The sequence below is a fragment of the Zingiber officinale genome, chromosome 2A (genome assembly GCF_018446385.1).
Source record: "Zingiber officinale cultivar Zhangliang chromosome 2A, Zo_v1.1, whole genome shotgun sequence".
Classification (NCBI taxonomy): domain Eukaryota; kingdom Viridiplantae; phylum Streptophyta; class Magnoliopsida; order Zingiberales; family Zingiberaceae; genus Zingiber; species Zingiber officinale.
Window position 1 is genome coordinate 4,656,904 of NC_055988.1, and position 21,606 is coordinate 4,678,509.

At 34.5% G+C, this 21,606-nt stretch overlaps 2 protein-coding genes across 2 annotated transcripts; both read right to left on the reverse strand.

Moving 5' to 3' along the window:
* Positions 1-3,882: 3,882 nt before the first annotated feature.
* LOC122040407 lies at positions 3,883-4,707 on the reverse strand. Its single transcript, XM_042599722.1, has one exon. The coding sequence runs from the start codon at positions 4,705-4,707 to the stop codon at positions 3,883-3,885; it is 825 nt and encodes a 274-aa protein (XP_042455656.1).
* Positions 4,708-12,215: 7,508 nt separating this feature from the next.
* On the reverse strand, positions 12,216-13,376 carry LOC122040408 (transcription termination factor MTERF2, chloroplastic-like). Its single transcript, XM_042599723.1, has one exon. The coding sequence runs from the start codon at positions 13,374-13,376 to the stop codon at positions 12,216-12,218; it is 1,161 nt and encodes a 386-aa protein (XP_042455657.1).
* Positions 13,377-21,606: the final 8,230 nt, after the last annotated feature.

Here is a 21,606-nt window from a genome sequence, read left to right on the forward strand (position 1 = left end):
TGGGTTTCTTTGAATAATTTCCATGCATAAGCATGTCATCTTCAAAACTAAAATCTTTAATCACATGTTTTCTTGGATTATCACTTTTGAAATTTATCAAGTCCGCGTTGGACCTGATATGGAATCATATCAGGTCCAACATGGGCTTGATATTCTTCATATCAGACCCAATGTATGGGATTTTTGCTAATTTTTTTATTATATTTTAACATATTCTAGAAATTAAAATAAATAATGAATAACATATTTGAATTCCTTGCAACATTAGAAATCGACAGAATGTGTTTTAGGGATCTAAAGAGCTCCGATTGCATCCATTTCAATTTATGTCGATTTCTGATGTTGCAAGGAATTCAAATATGATATCCATTGTTTATTTTTAACTTCTAGAATGTGTTAAAATATAATTAAAAAATCAGTAAAAAAAACCTCCACGTTGGGCCTGATATGATTCATATCAGGCCCACGTATGAGGATTTTTGTCGATTCATCATTATTACAATTTTACACCTCCTTAGAAGTTGAAAATAAATAATCGATCAATTTCTGTCGATTTCTGAAATTGCAAAGAGTTCAAATATACTATTTATTAATTATTTCGACTTCTACAAATATATTAAAATATTATCAAAAAATCAACTAAACTCTATTGTTGTGGGCCTAATATGATTAGTATATTAGGTCTATGTTATGCATATACACATGCAAAAAAAAAAGGAAGGAGAATAGAGGAGAGGAAAAATAAAATTGGTTGCATGCATAGAAGAAAGAGTGAGAAACAAAAGAGAAAAGGAAAAAAGTTAAATTTGTAAGAAGGATAAAATAAAAAATGTATTTAAAATGTGTATTTTTTTTATAAATATCAAAGTAATATGTGTCTTTTAGTAAATTTAAAAATATACGTGTGTCCTTTGGAAAACGATTACCACGTTTACTTCCTTATCCCTCTTTTTAAAAGCATTATATATTGTAGTATATATTATAGGAAGCTAACTAGATCAATCAAAAATCAACTTTCGAAAGCTTAATAGTATTCATCCCACATGCCATAAACTGAGTTTAAGTTAACACGGCAAAATCTAGCAAAGATGCATGAAACAACTCAACAATTCAGATCATCTCAAGGGATGGTGTGAGAGGAAAACCTTGCCTGATTACGATTGGTGGAGACGCCGACGCCAACTCAGAGGAGCCACACAAGGAAGTTTGTCGTACATATATTAGTCCATCCAAAACGGCCTCTTAAGTTTGTCGTACATATAAGACGCCATAACTAGGATTCAAACCATAATTCGTCCTTCATTTATAGAATTACAAGTAAACAGGAAGCAACCCATCGGCCATCACTAACATCTTATTTCAAGTTTATCAATCACATCTAAATCTCCAGTAAACATCGAGTCTCAAGCTCACAGATATATGAGCAACCCATATCTTACTGCAGTTAAAATTCACCATATTACAAACAACAGCAAGCGATTGAGTCTTCCTTGTCGATACAAAACTGATTACTAGTTTATAAAAAGCTGAATTATTTCAAGCTACATTGCGACTGGAAATGCTCCAAACGAATACATAGTCTCAACTGATTCAAGCTGAGCATATTGGGTAATATGTACAAGAGAACAATAAAGATTACAAATTAAGTAATCATGTAATGAACAATTGTCTATAAAGACGAGCATTCGATTCACACCATCAATGCAGATCTGTGACCACTGAGACAACAACAGTGCGGTGTCGAGCCTTTCCAAATAAGCAGGAAAAAATTCTTGTGGTCGAATATTAAAATTTAGAGCAGGAAAAAATACTTTCTAAAAAATATATTTGTATTTTGACTAAAATAAATATTTTAATCTAAATTAATTATTTTCAAATTTAAATTCTTAAAAATAGAATTTGTCATCTAAAAATCTTACTGATTATTCTCAACGTTCAAATTACAACGGTAATAATTAGCCAAAAAATTGGTTTTTTAAAATTCATCTTTGAAAAATTTTAAATTTTAAATTACATTTTTATCAAAAATTCATAAAACATTATATAATCTTCAAAAAATCTCAAAAATATTTAATCTAGCATAAAATAAATTTCATCATCACAAAAACATATTTCAACAAAAAATATGAATAGTAGCTTTATGAAATAATTAATTTTACTAAAAAAGGATTAAACTAAGTTTTTATTTTAGCATGCATAAAAATAAATTAAATCAGGCTAAGCATGATTTGAATATCAAATATAAATTTGTACCTACTAAATTAACAAGATAATTTTTGGAATATATTTTAGTGTTACTTTTCTAATTTATCCCTTATGAAATCTAAAATACCAATTAGACCCTTTAAAATTTTTAAAATTTTAACCATTTGATAATGCATAATTCTTTTCTAATGTCTTTATTTGATCTCTTAATTTGTTATTTTCAAATTTCAATTTATCATAGTCTTCTAATAAACATGTTTTTGCTAAGATAATTTTTAATTCAGTATTTTCTCTTTTTAATTGTGCATGCTTTGTTTTTAATTTATACATACTTCTAAACAACATTTTTATAAACTAGTACAACTTATCAAGAGGTAAGGAGCGTACCTTACTAACTGGGTTGTTCTCATAGTCTGTTGTTTCCCCTTCATCGCTGCTTTCTTTCCACGTATCTTCTCCTTCATCGATGCTCATTTCGGATGAGCTTTTGATGTCTTCTTGGTGATCTATCATCAGTGCTAATCTAGCATATTCTTCTAGCTTGGGTTCAGATAAAGACTCGTCCCACATTGCTTTCAGGTTCTTGTGTTTGGATCTGCTTGGCCCTTTGTCATTTCCTTTGCTTTTCAACTTTCAGCAGTTATCTTTGATATGTCCTTCTTCTTGGTAGTTATGTCACCAAACTTTTCTCTTATTCCAAAAGGATTTTGTTACCTGACTCTTGTCAAAATTGTTATACTTTAAAATTTTTAAAAACTTTCTTACCAAAAAAGCTTCTTTGTCTTTGTCGAGAGAAGCTTCGGAGTTTGATTTGTCCTCTTTTGCCTTTAGGGAGATGTTCTAACTCATCTCCTTTCTTAGTTCTACATATCTAGATTCGTGAAGTTCTAATGTTAAAAATTAAGTTTTATTAACGTACTTACCTCTAGATTCTAAGTCGATCAATTCCACTTCAGAGTCTTCTCTCATATATTGGTACCCATCTGACTCCATCATCATCCAAATAGCCACTTTATTTTTGTCAAAGCTTCTTTGATAGACTTAAAGGTCAGTGGATTGCTAGATATCAATCAAGGATTGACCGTAGGTTAGACAGATGGAAACGATCTGAGTTGGATGGGATACACACTTATGTTGACCTACAAATTGATTATCCTAACATTTTGAAGCACTTTGACTATTTTTGATGTAAGAGCTCATTGAAAGAGTCTCGGTGGAGCGGTAAGCTTGAATGACCTAGAGATCATCATCGTGGAAATAATCTCTTGCAAAGCAAGATAAGAATGTGTAAATAAATTTATTTCTAGAACCTTGCATTGAAGAACATTTCATGCATCGGACTGCCCTTTGTAAGAGCTTATGATCAAAGAACAATTGCCCAAGCTCCTCCCACAATGGATAAACATGGCAAGTTTCTCTATGACACTAACTAATTCCTTCGATCAAAAATCAACTTTCAAAAGCTTAATAGTATCCACCTCGATCATACTCTAAGCAACAAGAAACATGCCATAAAATGAGTTTAAGCTAATACAACAACAACAACAACAAATAACCAAGCAAAGATGCATGTAACAAGTAAGAACTGAACAATTCAGAACATCCCGAGGGATGGTGTAAGGCTTGTCTTACAGAATGAGTTTGCTTGTTAGTATACTTGTCTAGAGCACATTGTTATCATCTACATGATTTCACTCCTTTGATAACTTCGACTATTTCTGGAGCTTTCTCTTGATACTTGGTCACAAATTGCTTCATGAACTTCTCGTTCGAAATCAGAAAATGATCCCCTATGAAGCCAGTCTTGATTAATCCTTTGTGCATGAGAATGCTCAGGACAGCATGCCTGGGCATCAACCTCTTCTCCAGGCTCATCAAGAGAACAACTGGATTCTTCACTGTGCGCTCCGGCGTCCATCCCAGCTTCTCTTCCAGAAACTTCACAGTATTCCTTGTCTTCTCAGTCGATATCCACACAATATGAGGCTGTTTTGAGAAGGCCACCAAGACATTATCCTGTGACCATCCCAATCCCATCAAGGTCTCCAGTCTCTCCTCCCACTTCTTCTGGGGCAAGATAGCAAGCATCCCGAGTGCACGGGCGAAAGTAGTTTTCTTCGGACAGATTCCCATCTTCTTGATCTTGTCAAAGGCCTCATTGAATCGATTTGTATCTGTCACCAAAGCGTCACCGTAACGGGTCAAAAGCACACAGATTACATCATCGGGCACGCCGTGTGCGCGCAGAGCATCGACCTTGGGAAGCACTTTGGTTCTGATGTCTAAGGCCATCAACCAAAGTGAGTTCTTTATGGCACTCACAAGGTTCGCATTCGTTATCAAAATTGATTTGAGGAGCTCAGCGTTGGGGAGCAATCGCTTCTCTAAGCTGCGTCTGAGCAGATCGGGACTAGCTGACAGGATCTCTGAGAGGGCGGTTCCGACGAGGCCGATCCTGCGGAAGTGCTCCAACTTTGGCTTCAAGGTCTTCTCGGCGTCCATCACGAGGACACGAGGAAGGCGGTCGACGAGGCGGACGAGATGCGCTTCGTGGAAGCCGTAGTCCTTGAGGAGGGTGAGAACCGAGAGCGCTCTGTCGAGGGTGTCGAGCTGGACTTTCTTGGAGATGGAGAGGGCGGCACGGTCGGAGATCCCGCACGATCTGATGAGGGAGGAAGCGGTCAGGGATGAGGGATCGTCGGCGCCGACGGAGGAAGCAGAATAGGGTTTGACGAATCCCAGAGAGTGTGGGCAGGAGGGGGCGGCTGTCCGACGATGGCCGAGAGTGGCAGTCACTTGAAGTCGATTGTGGACGGCGGCGCAGAGACGTCGAAACATTGTTATTTTCGCTCTGTAAACCAAACCGTGTCGTTTGATGTTAACGACGGCCGTAGATCTTTCGACCTAACGTTGGTGCTCAAAAAGTTGCCCCTCCGTCCCTCATTTATACGAAATTTTATACAGCAATTCACTGATAGACATATTTAAGTTTTTGAATTTATCAAAAAAAAAAAAAAGATTATATTATTTTATTATTTATCAAATGACATATTTTTTATAATATTTATTTTATTCTATCCTCATGATGAATTTGATAATTTTTTTTTTCTTACTCATTTCTCTCTCTTTTCTTTTATCCATATAATTTCTCTTTTCTTTCCTCTTTTCTTTTTTACTTTCCTCTCTTTTACACGTCGATTCTTCTAAAACTATTTATTCTTCTAAAACTATTTTAACACTCCTTGCAACCATTTAACTCCTTACAACCCTAGAAATCTACAAGAACTGAAATATGTGCAATTAGAACTCTTTAGGTTCATCAATGGGTTTCGATTAAAATCTAATGATGAGTCTAAAGAGTTCTGATTGCACATATTTCAATTTCCGTAGATTTCTGAGGTTGCAAGGAATTCAAATATTCTATCTATTATTTATTTTGGCTTCTCGGATGTGTTAAAAAATAATAAGAAAGAATCGCTAAAAATTTCTACGTTAGGCCTGATATGATTCCATATCAGGCCTAACGTGGAGAATTTTAGTGATTTTTTCTTATTACATTTTAATACCTCCGAGAAGTTGAAATAAATAATAGATAATATATTTGAACCCCTTGCAACCCATAAATCTATAGTAACTGAAATGGGTGCAATTAGAGTTCCTTGTTAACCATTGTTTATTTTAATTTTTCGAAGATGTTAAAATATAATAAGGAAGAATCTTCAAAATCTCCACGTTGGGCCTGATATAGAATGATATCAGACCCACGTTGGGCTTGGTATATATCATATCAGGCCCAACATAGAGATTTTTAGTAATTCTTTCTTATTACATTTTAACACAACAGAGAAGCCAAAATAAACAATAGATAGCATATTTGAACTTCTTGCAACCCTAAAAATTCACAAGAACTGAAATGAATACAATCTGAGATCTCTAGGTCTAACAATGGGTTTTGACCGAAATCCACTAATGAACCTTGAGAGCTCTAATTGCATCCATTTCAGTTCCTATGGATTTCTGGGGTTGCAAAGAGTTCAAATATGATATCCATTATTTATTTCGGCTCCTCGGATATGTTAAAATGTAATAAGAAAGAATCATCAAAAATTTTCACGTTGGGCCTGATATAAAATCATATCAGGCCCAACGTGAAGATTTTTTGGCGATTCTTCCTTATTATATTTTAACACCCCTGAGCAATCAAAATAAATAATGGATAGTATATTTGAACTCCTTACAACCCCAAAAATCCACAAGAACTGAAATAAGTACAATCGGAGCTCTCTAGGTCCATCAGTGAGTTTCCACCGAAATCCACTTATGGACTTAGAGAACTCTGATTGCACTCATTTCAGTTCCAGTAGATTTCTAGGATTGCAAGGAGTTCAATATGTTATCTATTGTTTATTTTGACTTCTCGGGGTGTTAAAAATACAACAAAAAAGAATCATCAAAATTCTCTACGGTGGGCCTGATATCATTCCATATCAGGCCCACGTTTTAGACCTAATATGATTCCATATCAGGTCCAACGTGGAGAATTTGATGATTCTTTTTTATTATATTTTAATACCTTCGAGAAGTCGAAATAAACAATGGATAGTATTTTTGAACTTTTTGCAACCCTAGAAATCCATAAGAACTAAAATGGGCGCAATCGAAGCTCTCTAGGTCCATCAATGGATTTTGATCGAAATCTACTAATGGACCTAGATAGTTTCAATTGTACTTATTTCAGTTCCTATGGATTTCTAAGGTTATAAGGAGTTAAATGATGCTATCCATTGTTTATTTTAGCTTCTTAGGGGTGTTAAAATGTCTTTAGAAGAATTGGCTTCTCATGAGGCTTTTTAAGTTCACGTTATCATACATGTATGTATAGGAAGAGCATTGTAAAGAGAGGAAAGAAAAAAAGAAGAGGGGAAAGAGAAGAGATGTTGCATGCATAGAAGGAAAGAGAAGAGAGAGAGAAATGACAGATAAAATAAAAAGAAAACAGTTAACTTTGTCAATAGTGTAGAATGGGAAAACACTATAAAAAGGTACGCCCTTTGGTAAATAACAAAGTAGCATGCGCCTTTTAGTAAATTCGAAAACCTAAATACATGTTTTAATAAATTGCTAAATAAACAATGAATGACATATTTGAACTTCTTGCAACATCAGAAATCCATAGGAACTGAAATGAATGTAATTGGATCTCTCTAGGTCCATCAATGAGTTTTGATCAGAATCTACTGATGGACCTAGAGAATTATGATTACTTTTATTTCAATTCCTGTAGATTTATGATGTTGCAAGAAGTTCAAATATAATATCCATTTTTTATTTTAACTTCTAGAAAGTGTTAAAATATAATAAGAAAGAATCAGCAAAAATCTCTATACATTGGGCCTGATATGATTCCATATCAGGCCTACGTTGGGTCTAATATGTCATATCAGGTCCACGCATTGGGATTTTTGTCGATTCTTCCTAATTAAATGTTAAGACCTTCCAAAAACCAAAATATGATGATGCTCAATAAAGATATTTTTAAAAAAAAAAAAATCAAATACTAGTAACAATTCAATTCGTATTTACCTACATGATGTGATTTCCGATCTAACTAAAGACATAATTCACACAAACTACATCTATAGTCACAAAACAAAAAATCTTTTTTATAAAAGTTAAACATACCTATCACCACCTTTGCAAAGAAGGAAAAATTTTCTATTTGCATCACACATAATTACAGACATTCTCTTCCTTTTGCTATTGAATTCCAACATATTTAGAATCTTAAACTTTCTTTGTCAAAACAAAATATCAAGTCACCAAGGTCTTTGTAAAAAAAGAAAATTTATTGATTAAAATATACAAACTGAATTGTTATCTCTCAATAAGATCTTTAGAAGATGAATATTTCTCCCTAATGAATACACTAGATTGAGTCCTCTTACAAAACTCAAAGCCAAATTCCCTGGCAACAACAAGAAATGTAGCTTCATAAGTAAAGCCACCAATTTTCTTATTTGATTTAGGAATTGCACTGTGAGACAATGCAAGGATCCTGAAGAATAGAAGAATAAAATTGGGTTCCTTTGCCCAATTTCCATGCATAAGCCTGTCATCTTCAAAACTAAAATCTTTAATCACAGGTTTTCTTGGATTATCACTTTTGAAATTTATCAAGCCCACGTTGGGCTTGATATGGAATCATATCAAGTCCAACATGGGAATCATATCAGGTCCAACATGGGTCTGATATGGTTTATATCAGACCCAATGTATGGGATTTTTGCTAATTTTTTTATTATATTTTAACATATTCTAGAAATTAAAATAAATAATGAATAACATATTTGAATTCCTTGCAACGTCAGAAATCGACATAAATTGAAATGGACGCAATTGGAGTTCTCTAGGTCCATTAGTAGATTTTGAATAAAATTCACTAATAAACCTAGAGAGCTCTGATTGTGCCCATTTTAGTTTCTGTCGATTTCTGATGTTGCAAGGAATTCAAATATAATATCCATTGTTTATTTTTAACTTCTAGAATGTGTTAAAATATAATAAAAAATCAGCAAAAAAATCTCCTAATCATATCAGGCCCACGTATGAGGATTTTTGTCGATTCATCATTATTATAATTTTACACCTCCTTAGAAATCGATAATAAATAATCGATCAATTTCTGTCGATTTCTAGAATTACAAAGAGTTCAAATATACTATTTATTAATTATTTCGACTTCTACAAATATATTAAAATATTATCAAAAAATCAACTAAACTCTAAATGTCGTGGGCCTGATATGATTAGTATATCAGGTCTATGTTATGCATATACACATGCAAAAAAAAGAAAGGAGAAGAGAGGAGAGGAAAAATAAGATTGGTTGCATGCATAGAAGAAAGAGTGAGAAACAAAAGAGAAAAGAGAAAAAGTTAAATTTGTTAGAAGGATAAAATAAAAAAAGTATTTAAAATGTACATTTTTTTTATAAATATTAAAGTAATGTACGTCTTTTAATAAATTTAAAAATATACGTGTCCTTTGGAAAACGATTACCACGTTTACTTCCTTATCCCTCTTTTTAAAAGCATTATATATTGTAGTATATATTATAGGAAGCTAACTAGATCAATCAAAAATCAACTTTCGAAAGCTTAATAGTATTCATCCCACATGCCATAAACTGAGTTTAAGTTAACACGGCAAAATCTAGCAAAGATGCATGAAACAACTCAACAATTCAGATCATCTCAAGGGATGGTGTGAGAGGAAAACCTTGCCTGATTACGATTGGTGGAGACGCCGACGCCAACTCAGAGGAGCCACACAAGGAAGTTTGTCGTACATATATTAGTCCATCCAAAACGGCCTCTTAAGTTTGTCGTACATATAAGACGCCATAACTAGGATTCAAACCATAATTCGTCCTTCATTTATAGAATTACAAGTAAACAGGAAGCAACCCATCGGCCATCACTAACATCTTATTTCAAGTTTATCAATCACATATAAATCTCCAGTAAACATCGAGTCTCAAGCTCACAGATATATGAGCAACCCATATCTTACTGCAGTTAAAATTCACCATATTACAAACAACAGCAAGCGATTGAGTCTTCCTTGTCGATACAAAACTGATTACTAGTTTATAAAAAGCTGAATTATTTCAAGCTACATTGCGACTGGAAATGCTCCAAACGAATACATAGTCTCAACTGATTCAAGCTGAGCATATTGGGTAATATGTACAAGAGAACAATAAAGATTACAAATTAAGTAATCATGTAATGAACAATTGTCTATAAAGACGAGCATTCGATTCACACCATCAATGCAGATCTGTGACCACTGAGACAACAACAGTGCGGTGTCGAGCCTTTCCAAATAAGCAGGAAAAAATTCTTATGGTCGAATATTAAAATTTAGAGCAGGAAAAAATTCTTTCTAAAAAATATATTTGTATTTTGACTAAAATAAATATTTTAATCTAAATTAATTATTTTCAAATTTAAATTCTTAAAAATAGAATTTGTCATCTAAAAATCTTACTGATTATTCTCAACGTTCAAATTACAACGGTAATAATTAGCCAAAAAATTGGTTTTTTAAAATTCATCTTTGAAAAATTTTAAATTTTAAATTACATTTTTATCAAAAATTCATAAAACATTATATAATCTTCAAAAAATCTCAAAAATATTTAATCTAGCATAAAATAAATTTCATCATCACAAAAACATATTTCAACAAAAAAATATGAATAGTAGCTTTATGAAATAATTAATTTTACTAAAAAAGGATTAAACTAAGTTTTTATTTTAGCATGCATAAAAATAAATTAAATCAGGCTAAGCATGATTTGAATATCAAATATAAATTTGTATCTACTAAATTAACAAGATAATTTTTGGAATATATTTTAGTGTTACTTTTCTAATTTATCCCTTATGAAATCTAAAATACCAATTAGACCCTTTAAAATTTTTAAAATTTTAACCATTTGATAATGCATAATTATTTTCTAATGTCTTTATTTGATCTCTTAATTTGTTATTTTCAAATTTCAATTTATCATAGTCTTCTAATAAACATGCTTTTGCTAAGATAATTTTTAATTCAGTATTTTCTCTTTTTAATTGTGCATGCTTTGTTTTTAATTTATACATACTTCTAAACAACATTTTTATAAACTAGTACAACTTTTCAAGAGGTAAGGAGCATACCTTACTAACTGGGTTGTTCTCATAGTCTGTTGTTTCCCCTTCATCGCTGTTTTCTTTCCACGTATCTTCTCCTTCATCGATGCTCATTTCGGATGAACTTTTGATGTCTTCTTGGTGATCTATCATCAGTGCTAATCTAGCATATTCTTCTAGCTTGGGTTCAGATAAAGACTTGTCCCACATTGCTTTCAGGTTCTTGTGTTTGGATCTGCTTGGCCCTTTGTCATTTCCTTTGCTTTTCAACTTTCAGCAATTATCTTTGATATGTCCTTCTTCTTGATAGTTATGTCACCAAACTTTTCTCTTATTCCAAAAGGATTTTGTTGCCTGTCTCTTATAAAAATTGTTATACTTTAAAATTTTTAAAAACTTTCTTACCAAAAAAGCTTCTTTGTCTTTGTCGAGAGAAGCTTCGGAGTTTGATTTGTCCTCTTTTGCCTTTAGGGAGATGTTCTAACTCATCTCCTTTCTTAGTTCTACATATCTAAATTCGTGAAGTTCTAATGTTAAAAAATAAGTTTTATTAACGGACTTACCTCTAGATTCTAAGTCGATCAATTCCACTTCAGAGTCTTCTCTCATATATTGGTACCCATCTGACTCCATCATCATCCAAATAGCCACTTTATTTTTGTCAAAGTTTCTTTGATAGACTTAAAGGTCAGTGGATTGCTAGATATCAATCAAGGATTGATCGTAGGTTAGACAGATGGAAACGATCTGAGTTGGATGGGATACACACTTATGTTGACCTACAAATTGATTATCAACATTTTGAAGCACTTTGACTATTTTTTATGTAAGAGCTCATTGAAAGAGTCTTGATGGAGCGGTAAAGCTTGAATGACCTAGAGGTCATCATGGAAATAATCTCTTACAAAGTATGATAAAAATGTGTAAAATAAATTTATTTCTAGAACCTTGCATTGAAGAATATTTCATGCATCGGACTGCCCTTTGTAAGAACTTATGATCAAAGAACAATTGCCCAAGCTCCTCCCACAATGGATAAACATGGCAAGTTTCTCTATGACACTAACTAATTCCTTGGATCAAAAATCAACTTTCAAAAGCTTAATAGTATCCACCTCGATCATACTCTAAGCAACAAGAAACATGCCATAAAATGAGTTTAAGCTAATACAACAACAACAACAAAAAACCAAGCAAAGATGCATGTAACAAGTAAGAACTGAACAATTCAGAACATCCCGAGGGATGGTGTAAGGCTTGTCTTACAGAATGAGTTTGCTTGTTAGTATATTTGTCTAGAGCACATTGTTATCATCTACATGATTTCACTCCTTTGATAACTTCGAATATTTCTGGAGCTTTCTCTTGATACTTGGTCACAAATTGCATCATGAACTTCTCGTTCGAAATCAGAAAATGATCCCCTATGAAGCCAGTCTTGATTAATCCTTTGTGCATGAGAATGCTCAGGACAGCATGCCTGGGCATCAACCTCTTCTCCAGGCTCATCAAGAGAACAACTGGATTCTTCACTGTGCGCTCCGGCGTCCATCCCAGCTTCTCTTCCAGAAACTTCACAGTATTCCTTGTCTTCTCAGTCGATATCCACACAATATGAGGCTGTTTTGAGAAGGCCACCAAGACATTATCCTGTGACCATCCCAATCCCATCAAGGTCTCCAGTCTCTCCTCCCACTTCTTCTGGGGCAAGATAGCAAGCATCCCGAGTGCACGGGCGAAAGTAGTTTTCTTCGGACAGATTCCCATCTTCTTGATCTTGTCAAAGGCCTCATTGAATCGATTTGTATCTGTCACCAAAGCGTCACCGTAACGGGTCAAAAGCACACAGATTACATCATCGGGCACGCCGTGTGCGCGCAGAGCATCGACCTTGGGAAGCACTTTGGTTCTGATGTCTAAGGCCATCAACCAAAGTGAGTTCTTTATGGCACTCACAAGGTTCGCATTCGTTATCAAAATTGATTTGAGGAGCTCAGCGTTGGGGAGCAATCGCTTCTCTAAGCTGCGTCTGAGCAGATCGGGACTAGCTGACAGGATCTCTGAGAGGGCGGTTCCGACGAGGCCGATCCTGCGGAAGTGCTCCAACTTTGGCTTCAAGGTCTTCTCGGCGTCCATCACGAGGACACGAGGAAGGCGGTCGACGAGGCGGACGAGATGCGCTTCGTGGAAGCCGTAGTCCTTGAGGAGGGTGAGAACCGAGAGCGCTCTGTCGAGGGTGTCGAGCTGGACTTTCTTGGAGATGGAGAGGGCGGCACGGTCGGAGATCCCGCACGATCTGATGAGGGAGGAAGCGGTCAGGGATGAGGGATCGTCGGCGCCGACGGAGGAAGCAGAATAGGGTTTGACGAATCCCAGAAAGTGTGGGCAGGAGGGGGCGGCTGTCCGACGATGGCCGAGAGTGGCAGTCACTTGAAGTCGATTGTGGACGGCGGCGCAGAGACGTCGAAACATTGTTATTTTCGCTCTGTAAACCAAACTGTGTCGTTTGATGTTAACGACGGCCGTAGATCTTTCGACCTAACGTTGGTGCTCAAAAAGTTGCCCCTCCTGGCTCCGTCCCTCATTTATACGAAATTTTATACAGCAATTCATTGACAGACGTATTTAAGTTTTTGAATTTATCAAAAAAAAAAAAAAGATTATATTATTTTATTATTTATCAAATGACATATTTTTTATAATATTTTTTTTATTATATCTCATGATGAATTTGACTATTTTTTTTTCTTACTCATTTCTCTCTTCTTTCTCTTTTCTTTTTTCTCTTATCCATATAACTTTTCTTCTCTTTTCTCTTTTCTTTTTACTTTCCTCTTTTTTACACGTCGATTCTTTTAAAACTATTTATTCTTCTAAAACTATTTTAACACTCCTTGCAACCGTTTAACTCCTTGCAACCCTAGAAATCTACAAGGACTGAAATATGTGCAATTAGAACTCTTTAGGTTCATCAATGGGTTTCGATTAAAATCTATTGATGAGTCTAAAGAGCTCTGATTGCATCTGAGGTTGCAGGGAATTCAAATATTCTATCTATTATTTATTTTGGCTTCTCGGATGTGTTAAAAAATAATAAGAAAGAATCGCTAAAAATTTCTACGTTGGACCTGATATGATTCCATATCAGGCCTTACGTGGAAAATTTTAGTGATTTTTTCTTATTATATTTTAATACCTCCGAGAAGTTGAAATAAATAATAGAAAATATATTTGAACCCCTTGCAACCCATAAATCTATAGTAACTGAAATGGGTGCAATTAGAGTTCCTTGTTAACCATTGTTTATTTTAATTTTTCGAAGATGTTAAAATATAATAAGGAAGAATCTTCAAAATCTCCACGTTGGGCCTGATATAGAATGATATCAGACCCACGTTGGGCTTGGTATATATCATATCAGGCCCAACATAGAGATTTTTAGTAATTCTTTCTTATTACATTTTAACACAACAGAGAAGCCAAAATAAACAATAGATAGCATATTTGAACTTCTTGCAACCCTAAAAATTCACAAGAACTGAAATGAATACAATCTGAGATCTCTAGGTCTAACAATGGGTTTTGACCGAAATCCACTAATGAACCTTGAGAGCTCTAATTGCATCTATTTCAGTTCCTGTGGATTTCTTGGGTTGCAAGGAGTTCAAATATGTTATCCATTATTTATTCCGTCTTCTCGGATGTGTTAAAATGTAATAAGAAAGAATCGTCAAAATTTTTCACATTGGGCTTGATATAAAATCATATCAGGCCCAAGTGGGCCAAATATCATTTTATATTAGGCCCATGTTGGGTCTTATATGATACATATCAGGTCCAACATGAAGATTTTTTGACGATTCTTCCTTATTATATTTTAACACCCCTGAGCAATCAAAATAAATAATGGATAGTATATTTGAACTCCTTACAACCCTAAAAATCCACAAGAACTGAAATAGGTACAATCAGAACTCTCTAGGTTCATCAGTGAGTTTCCACCGAAATCCACTTATGGACCTAGAGAGCTCTGATTGCACCCATTTCAGTTCCAGTAGATTTCTAGGATTGCAAGGAGTTCAATATGTTATCTATTGTTTATTTCGACTTCTCGGAGGTGTTAAAAATATAACAAAAAAGAATCATCAAAATTCTCTACGGTGAGCCTGATATCATTCCATATCAGGCCCACGTTAGACCTAATATGATTCCATATCAGGTCCAACGTAGAGAATTTGGTGATTCTGTTTTATTATATTTTAATACCTTCGAGAAGTCAAAATAAACAATGCATAGCATTTTTGAACTTCTTGCAACCCTAGAAATCCATAAGAACTGAAATGGGCGCAATCGAAGCTCTCTAGGCCCATCAATGGATTTTGGTCGAAATCCACTGATGGACCTAGATAGCTTCAATTACACCTATTTCAGTTCCTATGAATTTCTAAAGTTGTAAGGAGTTAAATGGTGCTATCCATTATTTATTTTAGCTTATTAGGGGTGTTAAAATATCTTTAGAAGAATCGGCATCTCATGAGGCTTTTTAAGTTCACGTTATCATATATGTACGTATAGGAAAAGCATTGTAAAGAGAGGAAAGAAAAAAAGAAGAGAGGAATGAGAAGAGATGTTGCATGTATAGAAGGAAAGAGAAGAGAGAGAGAAATGACAGAGAAAATAAAAAGGAAATAGTTAACTTTGTCAACAGTGTAGAATGGGAAAACACTATAAAAAGGTACGCCCTTTGGTAAATAATAAAGTAGCATGCGCCTTTTAGTAAATTCGAAAACCTAAATACATGTTTTAATAAATTGCTGAATAAACAATAAATGACATATTTGAACTCCTTGCAACATCAGAAATCCACAGGAACTCAAATGAACATAATCGAATCTCTCTAGGTCCATCAATGAGTTTTGATCAGAATCTACTGATAGACCTAGAGAACTATGATTGCTTTTATTTCAATTCATGTAGATTTATGATGTTGCAAGAAGTTCAAATATGATATCCATTTTTTATTTTAACTTCTAAAAGGTGTTAAAATATAATAAGAAATAATCAACAAAAATTCTCATACATTGGCCCTGATATGATTCCATATCAAGCTTACGTTGGGTCTAATATGATTCATATCAGGCCCACACATTGGGATTTTTGTCGATTCTTCCTAATTAAATTTTAAGACCTTCCAAAAACCAAAATATGATGATGCTCGATAAAAAAAAAATTAAAAAAAATCAAATACTAGTAACAATTCAATTCGTATTTACCACCTACATGATGTGATTTCAGATCTAACTAAAGACATAATTCACACAAACTACATCTATAGTCACAAAACAAAAAATCCTTTGTATAAAAGTTAAACATAGTTGGACCCTGTGATTATTTTGATGTGATCAACCAAATTTAGGTTAGGTCCTGTTTGTTATTAATCCCTGTGTCTAAGTGTGCAGGAGCTTAGGAGCGCAGGAAGTCAAGCAGAAGACACAGCTAGTGAGAAGGACGACACGGGAAGGGAGCCGACGGGCTCGGTGCGTCCGAAGGACGAGAGAGCTATGGAAGAGTACACCGGTGGGCGAGAAGAACATGTGTGACGTTCGAGGGACGTAAAGCCGGGACGGGAGACTGTTCGAGGAGAAGGCTGGGAATTGGGTTCGGGTGGGCCCTATTCCAGTTGGCCGGAATCACCCAAACGAACGGAGAATCGGAAGCCAAAGAAGTAAAAAAGAGAAGCTGGAAACACTTATATACCTGCCAACTCTGAGGCGCCTCAACCTTAAAGGCGCCTCAAGCAGGATTGGAGGCGCCTCAAACTTGGAGGTGCCTTCATGTAGACCTGACCACGGTTCGAAACCAACGGGTCGACGGTTCGGAACCGCCGGTTCGACGGTTCTAGGCAGGTCGACCCTTAACCTTAACCGCCCAAGACGGTTACGGTTCACGGTTCGGAACCGTCGGTTCATGGTTCGTCACGGTTTGCCACAGTTCAAGATTATTATGTTTAAAAAATTAAAAATTAAACATTAAAAATTAAAAATTAAAATATATTGGAAAAAGGGTTTGCACTTATTTAAGTTGCCTACGTATCCCTTTAGGAGAATCAAAGCTCACGTAGTTCTTTTATATTTTTATCCTTTTACATTTTTATCATTTTACATTTTCACTCACTACCATTTCCTGTTCCTGTCGTATTTGTTCGTTCAGTATCAAAATCTTCAACTTCGTCATCTGAAAGTTGCATTCCTTGGATTCTTTTCTCCGCTCTGATCCAATCGTCCAGTAATGCTTGGGCTTCCAATGAGTCGGGAGGCAAAGTTGATCGTCGTTCATCTAATATGTTGTCGTCGGCACTGAACTTCTGCTCCACAGCAACAGTTGACACTGGACAAGCTAAAATTTCTTTTGTGACCACGGAGAGAACGGGAAAGCTTTGAGCCTTCTGTGACCACCACTTTAAGATATCGAAGTTTTCGCTATCTGCTTCATTAAAATCAAAAGAAGTCGTAAAATAATTCTCAAGTTCCTGTATGGAACTTGAGGATGCTCGTCGACGTTTTGTCCGTTCTTTTAATAAGAGTTGTGCTTTTGTAAGTTTTAAATTACTACTAGTAGTTTGTTGTATTTCAGAAATATTAATTTGTGTTCCATATTTTGCATAATATTGATTATAAATATCATATAAATAAATTCTAACATTATATATAATATTAACTGGATCAGGGGAAGAAGAATCTTTAATTGGAATTAAAGCGTCATAATATAAAGTTAACATTTCTTGTAAAACTTCTAATTTAAATTTAGGATCTAAAGTAAATGCAGTTAAATAAATTTCAGGAATTAAATAAAAATATTTTTCCCATTTAGTTTTCATAGCTAAGATGCAAGGAGATAAATATTCATTATTAATATGTTCATTTAAAACTAATACTATATTAGAAAAATTTTCTAAAACTAATTGAGCAGTGGGATAATAAACACCGGAAAGTTGTTCAGTTGCATCATTAAATACTTTTAAAATTTCACAAATACTACTACAAATATTTCATTGTTGTGAAAATAAATATATATTAGTATTAGTGTTTTGTGCAAAAAATGAACATAATAATTCTTTATATTGAAATGAATCTTGTAATAATTGGTATGTTGAATTTCAACGTGTTGGTACATCATGTGGAAATTTTTTAGGTCTCATCCCATTAATTTTACAAAACCTACCCCATTGTTTCATTATAGATGGATGAGACCATAAATAAGAAATTGTAATTCTAATTGGTTTAATATAACTTTCTAAAATTTTTAAACCATCTTGAACACATAAATTTAAAACATGGCATACACAACGAATATGAAAAAATAAACCTCCAATAATAGGTTGACAAACAAATTTTAGATCATCTATACAAGCGGTATTGGAACTAGCATTATCTAATGATATTGAAAATATTTTATGAGTTAAGTCATATTCTTCTAAAATTAAACATAATAATTGTGCGATATTATGAGCATTATGTGATTTATCAAAAACTCTATAAGCTAATAATCTTTTTTTGGAGGTTCCAAGAGTTATCGATCCAATGGCAAGTCACACTCATATATGAATGTGTTTGCCAATGATCACTCCAAATATCGGAACATAAAGAAACTTTATTATCTAATTTACTAAATTCATCAATTAAATTCTTCTTTCCTTGTTTTACTAATTTTTTAATTGTACGAGTAAGTGTAGTCCTAGGAACACGTTTAGCACATGGATTAAGAGATTCTTTACAAAAATCTTCAAATGTGCATTTAGATCCAAAACTAAAAGAAAGATGTTCTACGGAAACAAATTTAGCTAATGATTCTATTAATTTATTATCCAAATATAAAAATAAATCGGAATCGGTACTACCGCTAGTTGAAGAAAATCTTGATAATTGTGTTTGAGAACGGTCGAGTCCATATTCCGTCGGGTGCTTCGTTTCTACATGTCGTTTCAACGACCCATAGCCGCCGCCGGCTTGGAAGTTGTAGGAAGCATTTTGCACGCATTTCTCCCGACGGAAGAGTGACCTTCTCAAAATGTTTAGTGAAAATAGAAGACTTTAGAGGAGGAAGTTCCCGAACCTTAGAAGTAATTGCATCGGTACTTCCTTGTGTTTCGGGTGTCGGATTCGGAAGATGCTCGATCTCATCATCGATGGATTGAATGTTGGAGTTCTCCTCCCGCAGATTCATTATTTGCTTTTCCTTCCGAGCTCGAGATGATGCACCTCCGCGGCCTCCTTCCATTGTAATTGAAAATTGGAAACGAAAGTGTGTAGAGTCTAGAGATTAGAGAATACGAAAATGAGATTAAGAGTAGAGAAGATGTGTGTGAAAAATGATGAAATGAGCTCTCTATTTATAGAGTTTTGATAGTAACGGACACTAAATCATAGTCATTGATCAAAAAACGGTCAAATGATCCTAACCATTGAAAAAAAAACCCAAAAAACCCTCCCAATGGCTCCGAACCGCCGGTTAACCGGCGGTTCCAATGGCTATAAACCGCCGGTTAACCTGCTGTTCAAGCCGTTTAAGAAAAAAAAAATTATCGGCTGAACCGAACCAGCGGTTCAACCCGCCGGTTAACCGGTGGTTCAACCCGCTGATTAACCGACGGTTCGCCGATTTTGCAGCGAATGAACCGGAACCGGCCCGGCAACTTGCCAGGCCGATTCCGGTTCGACCCGGCGAACCGGGTCAACGGCAACCGACCCGTTGACCCGGTTATGGGCCCGGGCCGGGTCCGGGCCAGACCCGGCCCGGGGTCGGGTCTACCTTCATGCTTGTTTGAGGCGCCTCAGAAAGGTCAAAGATGATCGTTTGCGCAATGGATAAAGTTTTATCCATCCACTCATTATATTGGAGGCGCTTGGACCTCTGTTGGAGGCGCCTTGGACCTTCGAGATGAGATTTTCAGGAGCTATAAAATGACCCCTGGAGCTAGGAAATAGTATTCAAATCAGGCATTCAATTCCTAGCAACTTGTGAACTCTTTTAGTATGTAAAGGCGCTTCTCCGCCTACAGTGAAGGAGACATTCTAGTAGAGCTGTTCAACCGCCTTGGATTAACAACCGTATTGGTTGTAACCAAGTTAATTTCTTATCTCTTATTTTAATTCTGTCTTTTACTTTAATTGTTGCTATTTATTTTGAGTTGAAAAATCGAGGAGGATATACTTTTATTTTGCAGACAATTAACCCCCCCCCTCTTGTAGGCCCCGCTGCACCAACACCTATCACCACCTTTGTAAAGAAGGAAAAATTTTCTATTTGCATCACACATAATTACAGACATTCTCCTCCTTTTGCTATTGAATTCCAATATATTTAGAATCTTAAACTTTCTTTGTCAAAACAAAATATCAAGTCACCAAGGTCTTCGTAAAAAAAGAAAACTTATTGATTAAAATATACAAACTGAATTGTTATCTCTCAATAAGATCTTCAGAAGATGAATATTTCTCCCTAATGAATACACTAGATTGAGTCCTCTTACAAAACTCAGCCAAATTCCCTAGCAATAACAAGAAATGTAGCTTCATAAGTAAAGCCACCAATTTTCTTATTTGATTTAGGAATTGCACTGTGAGACAATGCAAGGATCCTAAAGAATAGAAGAATGATATCAGTTGTGGGTTTCTTTGCATAATTTCCATGCATAAGCATGTCATCTTCAAAACTAAAATCTTTAATCACATGTTTTCTTGGATTATCACTTTTGAAATTTATCAAGTCCGCGTTGGACCTGATATGGAATCATATCAGGTCCAACATGGACTTGATATTCTTCATATCAGACCCAATGTATGGGATTTTTGCTAATTTTTTTATTATATTTTAACATATTCTAGAAATTAAAATAAATAATGAATAACATATTTGAATTCCTTGCAACATCAGAAATCGACAGAATGTGTTTTAGGGATCTAAAGAGCTCCGATTGTATCCATTTCAATTTATGTCGATTTCTGATGTTGCAAGGAATTCAAATATGATATCCATTGTTTATTTTTAACTTCTAGAATGTGTTAAAATATAATTAAAAAATCAGTAAAAAAAACCTCCACGTTGGGCCTGATATGATTCATATCAGGCCCACGTATGAGGATTTTTGTCGATTCATCATTATTACAATTTTACACCTCCTTAGAAGTTGAAAATAAATAATCGATCAATTTCTGTCGATTTCTAGAATTGCAAAGAGTTCAAATATACTATTTATTAATTATTTCGACTTCTACAAATATATTAAAATATTATCAAAAAATCAACTAAACTCTAATGTCATGGGCCTAATATGATTAGTATATTAGGTCTATGTTATGCATATACACATGCAAAAAAAAAAGGAAGGAGAAGAGAGGAGAGGAAAAATAAGATTGGTTGCATGCATAGAAGAAAGAGTGAGAAACAAAAGAGAAAAGGAAAAAAGTTAAATTTGTAAGAAGGATAAAATAAAAAATGTATTTAAAATGTGTATTTTTTTTATAAATATCAAAGTAATATGTGTCTTTTAATAAATTTAAAAATATACGTGTGTCCTTTGGAAAACGATTACCACGTTTACTTCCTTATCCCTCTTTTTAAAAGCATTATATATTGTAGTATATATTATAGGAAGCTAACTAGATCAATCAAAAATCAACTTTCGAAAGCTTAATAGTATTCA

Bases quoted from the DNA above. Each gene is read 5' to 3' on its own strand.
- LOC122040407 (XM_042599722.1), bottom strand. From the start codon at position 4,707: ATGGACGCCGAGAAGACCTTGAAGCCAAAGTTGGAGCACTTCCGCAGG.
- LOC122040408 (XM_042599723.1), bottom strand. From the start codon at position 13,376: ATGTTTCGACGTCTCTGCGCCGCCGTCCACAATCGACTTCAAGTGACT.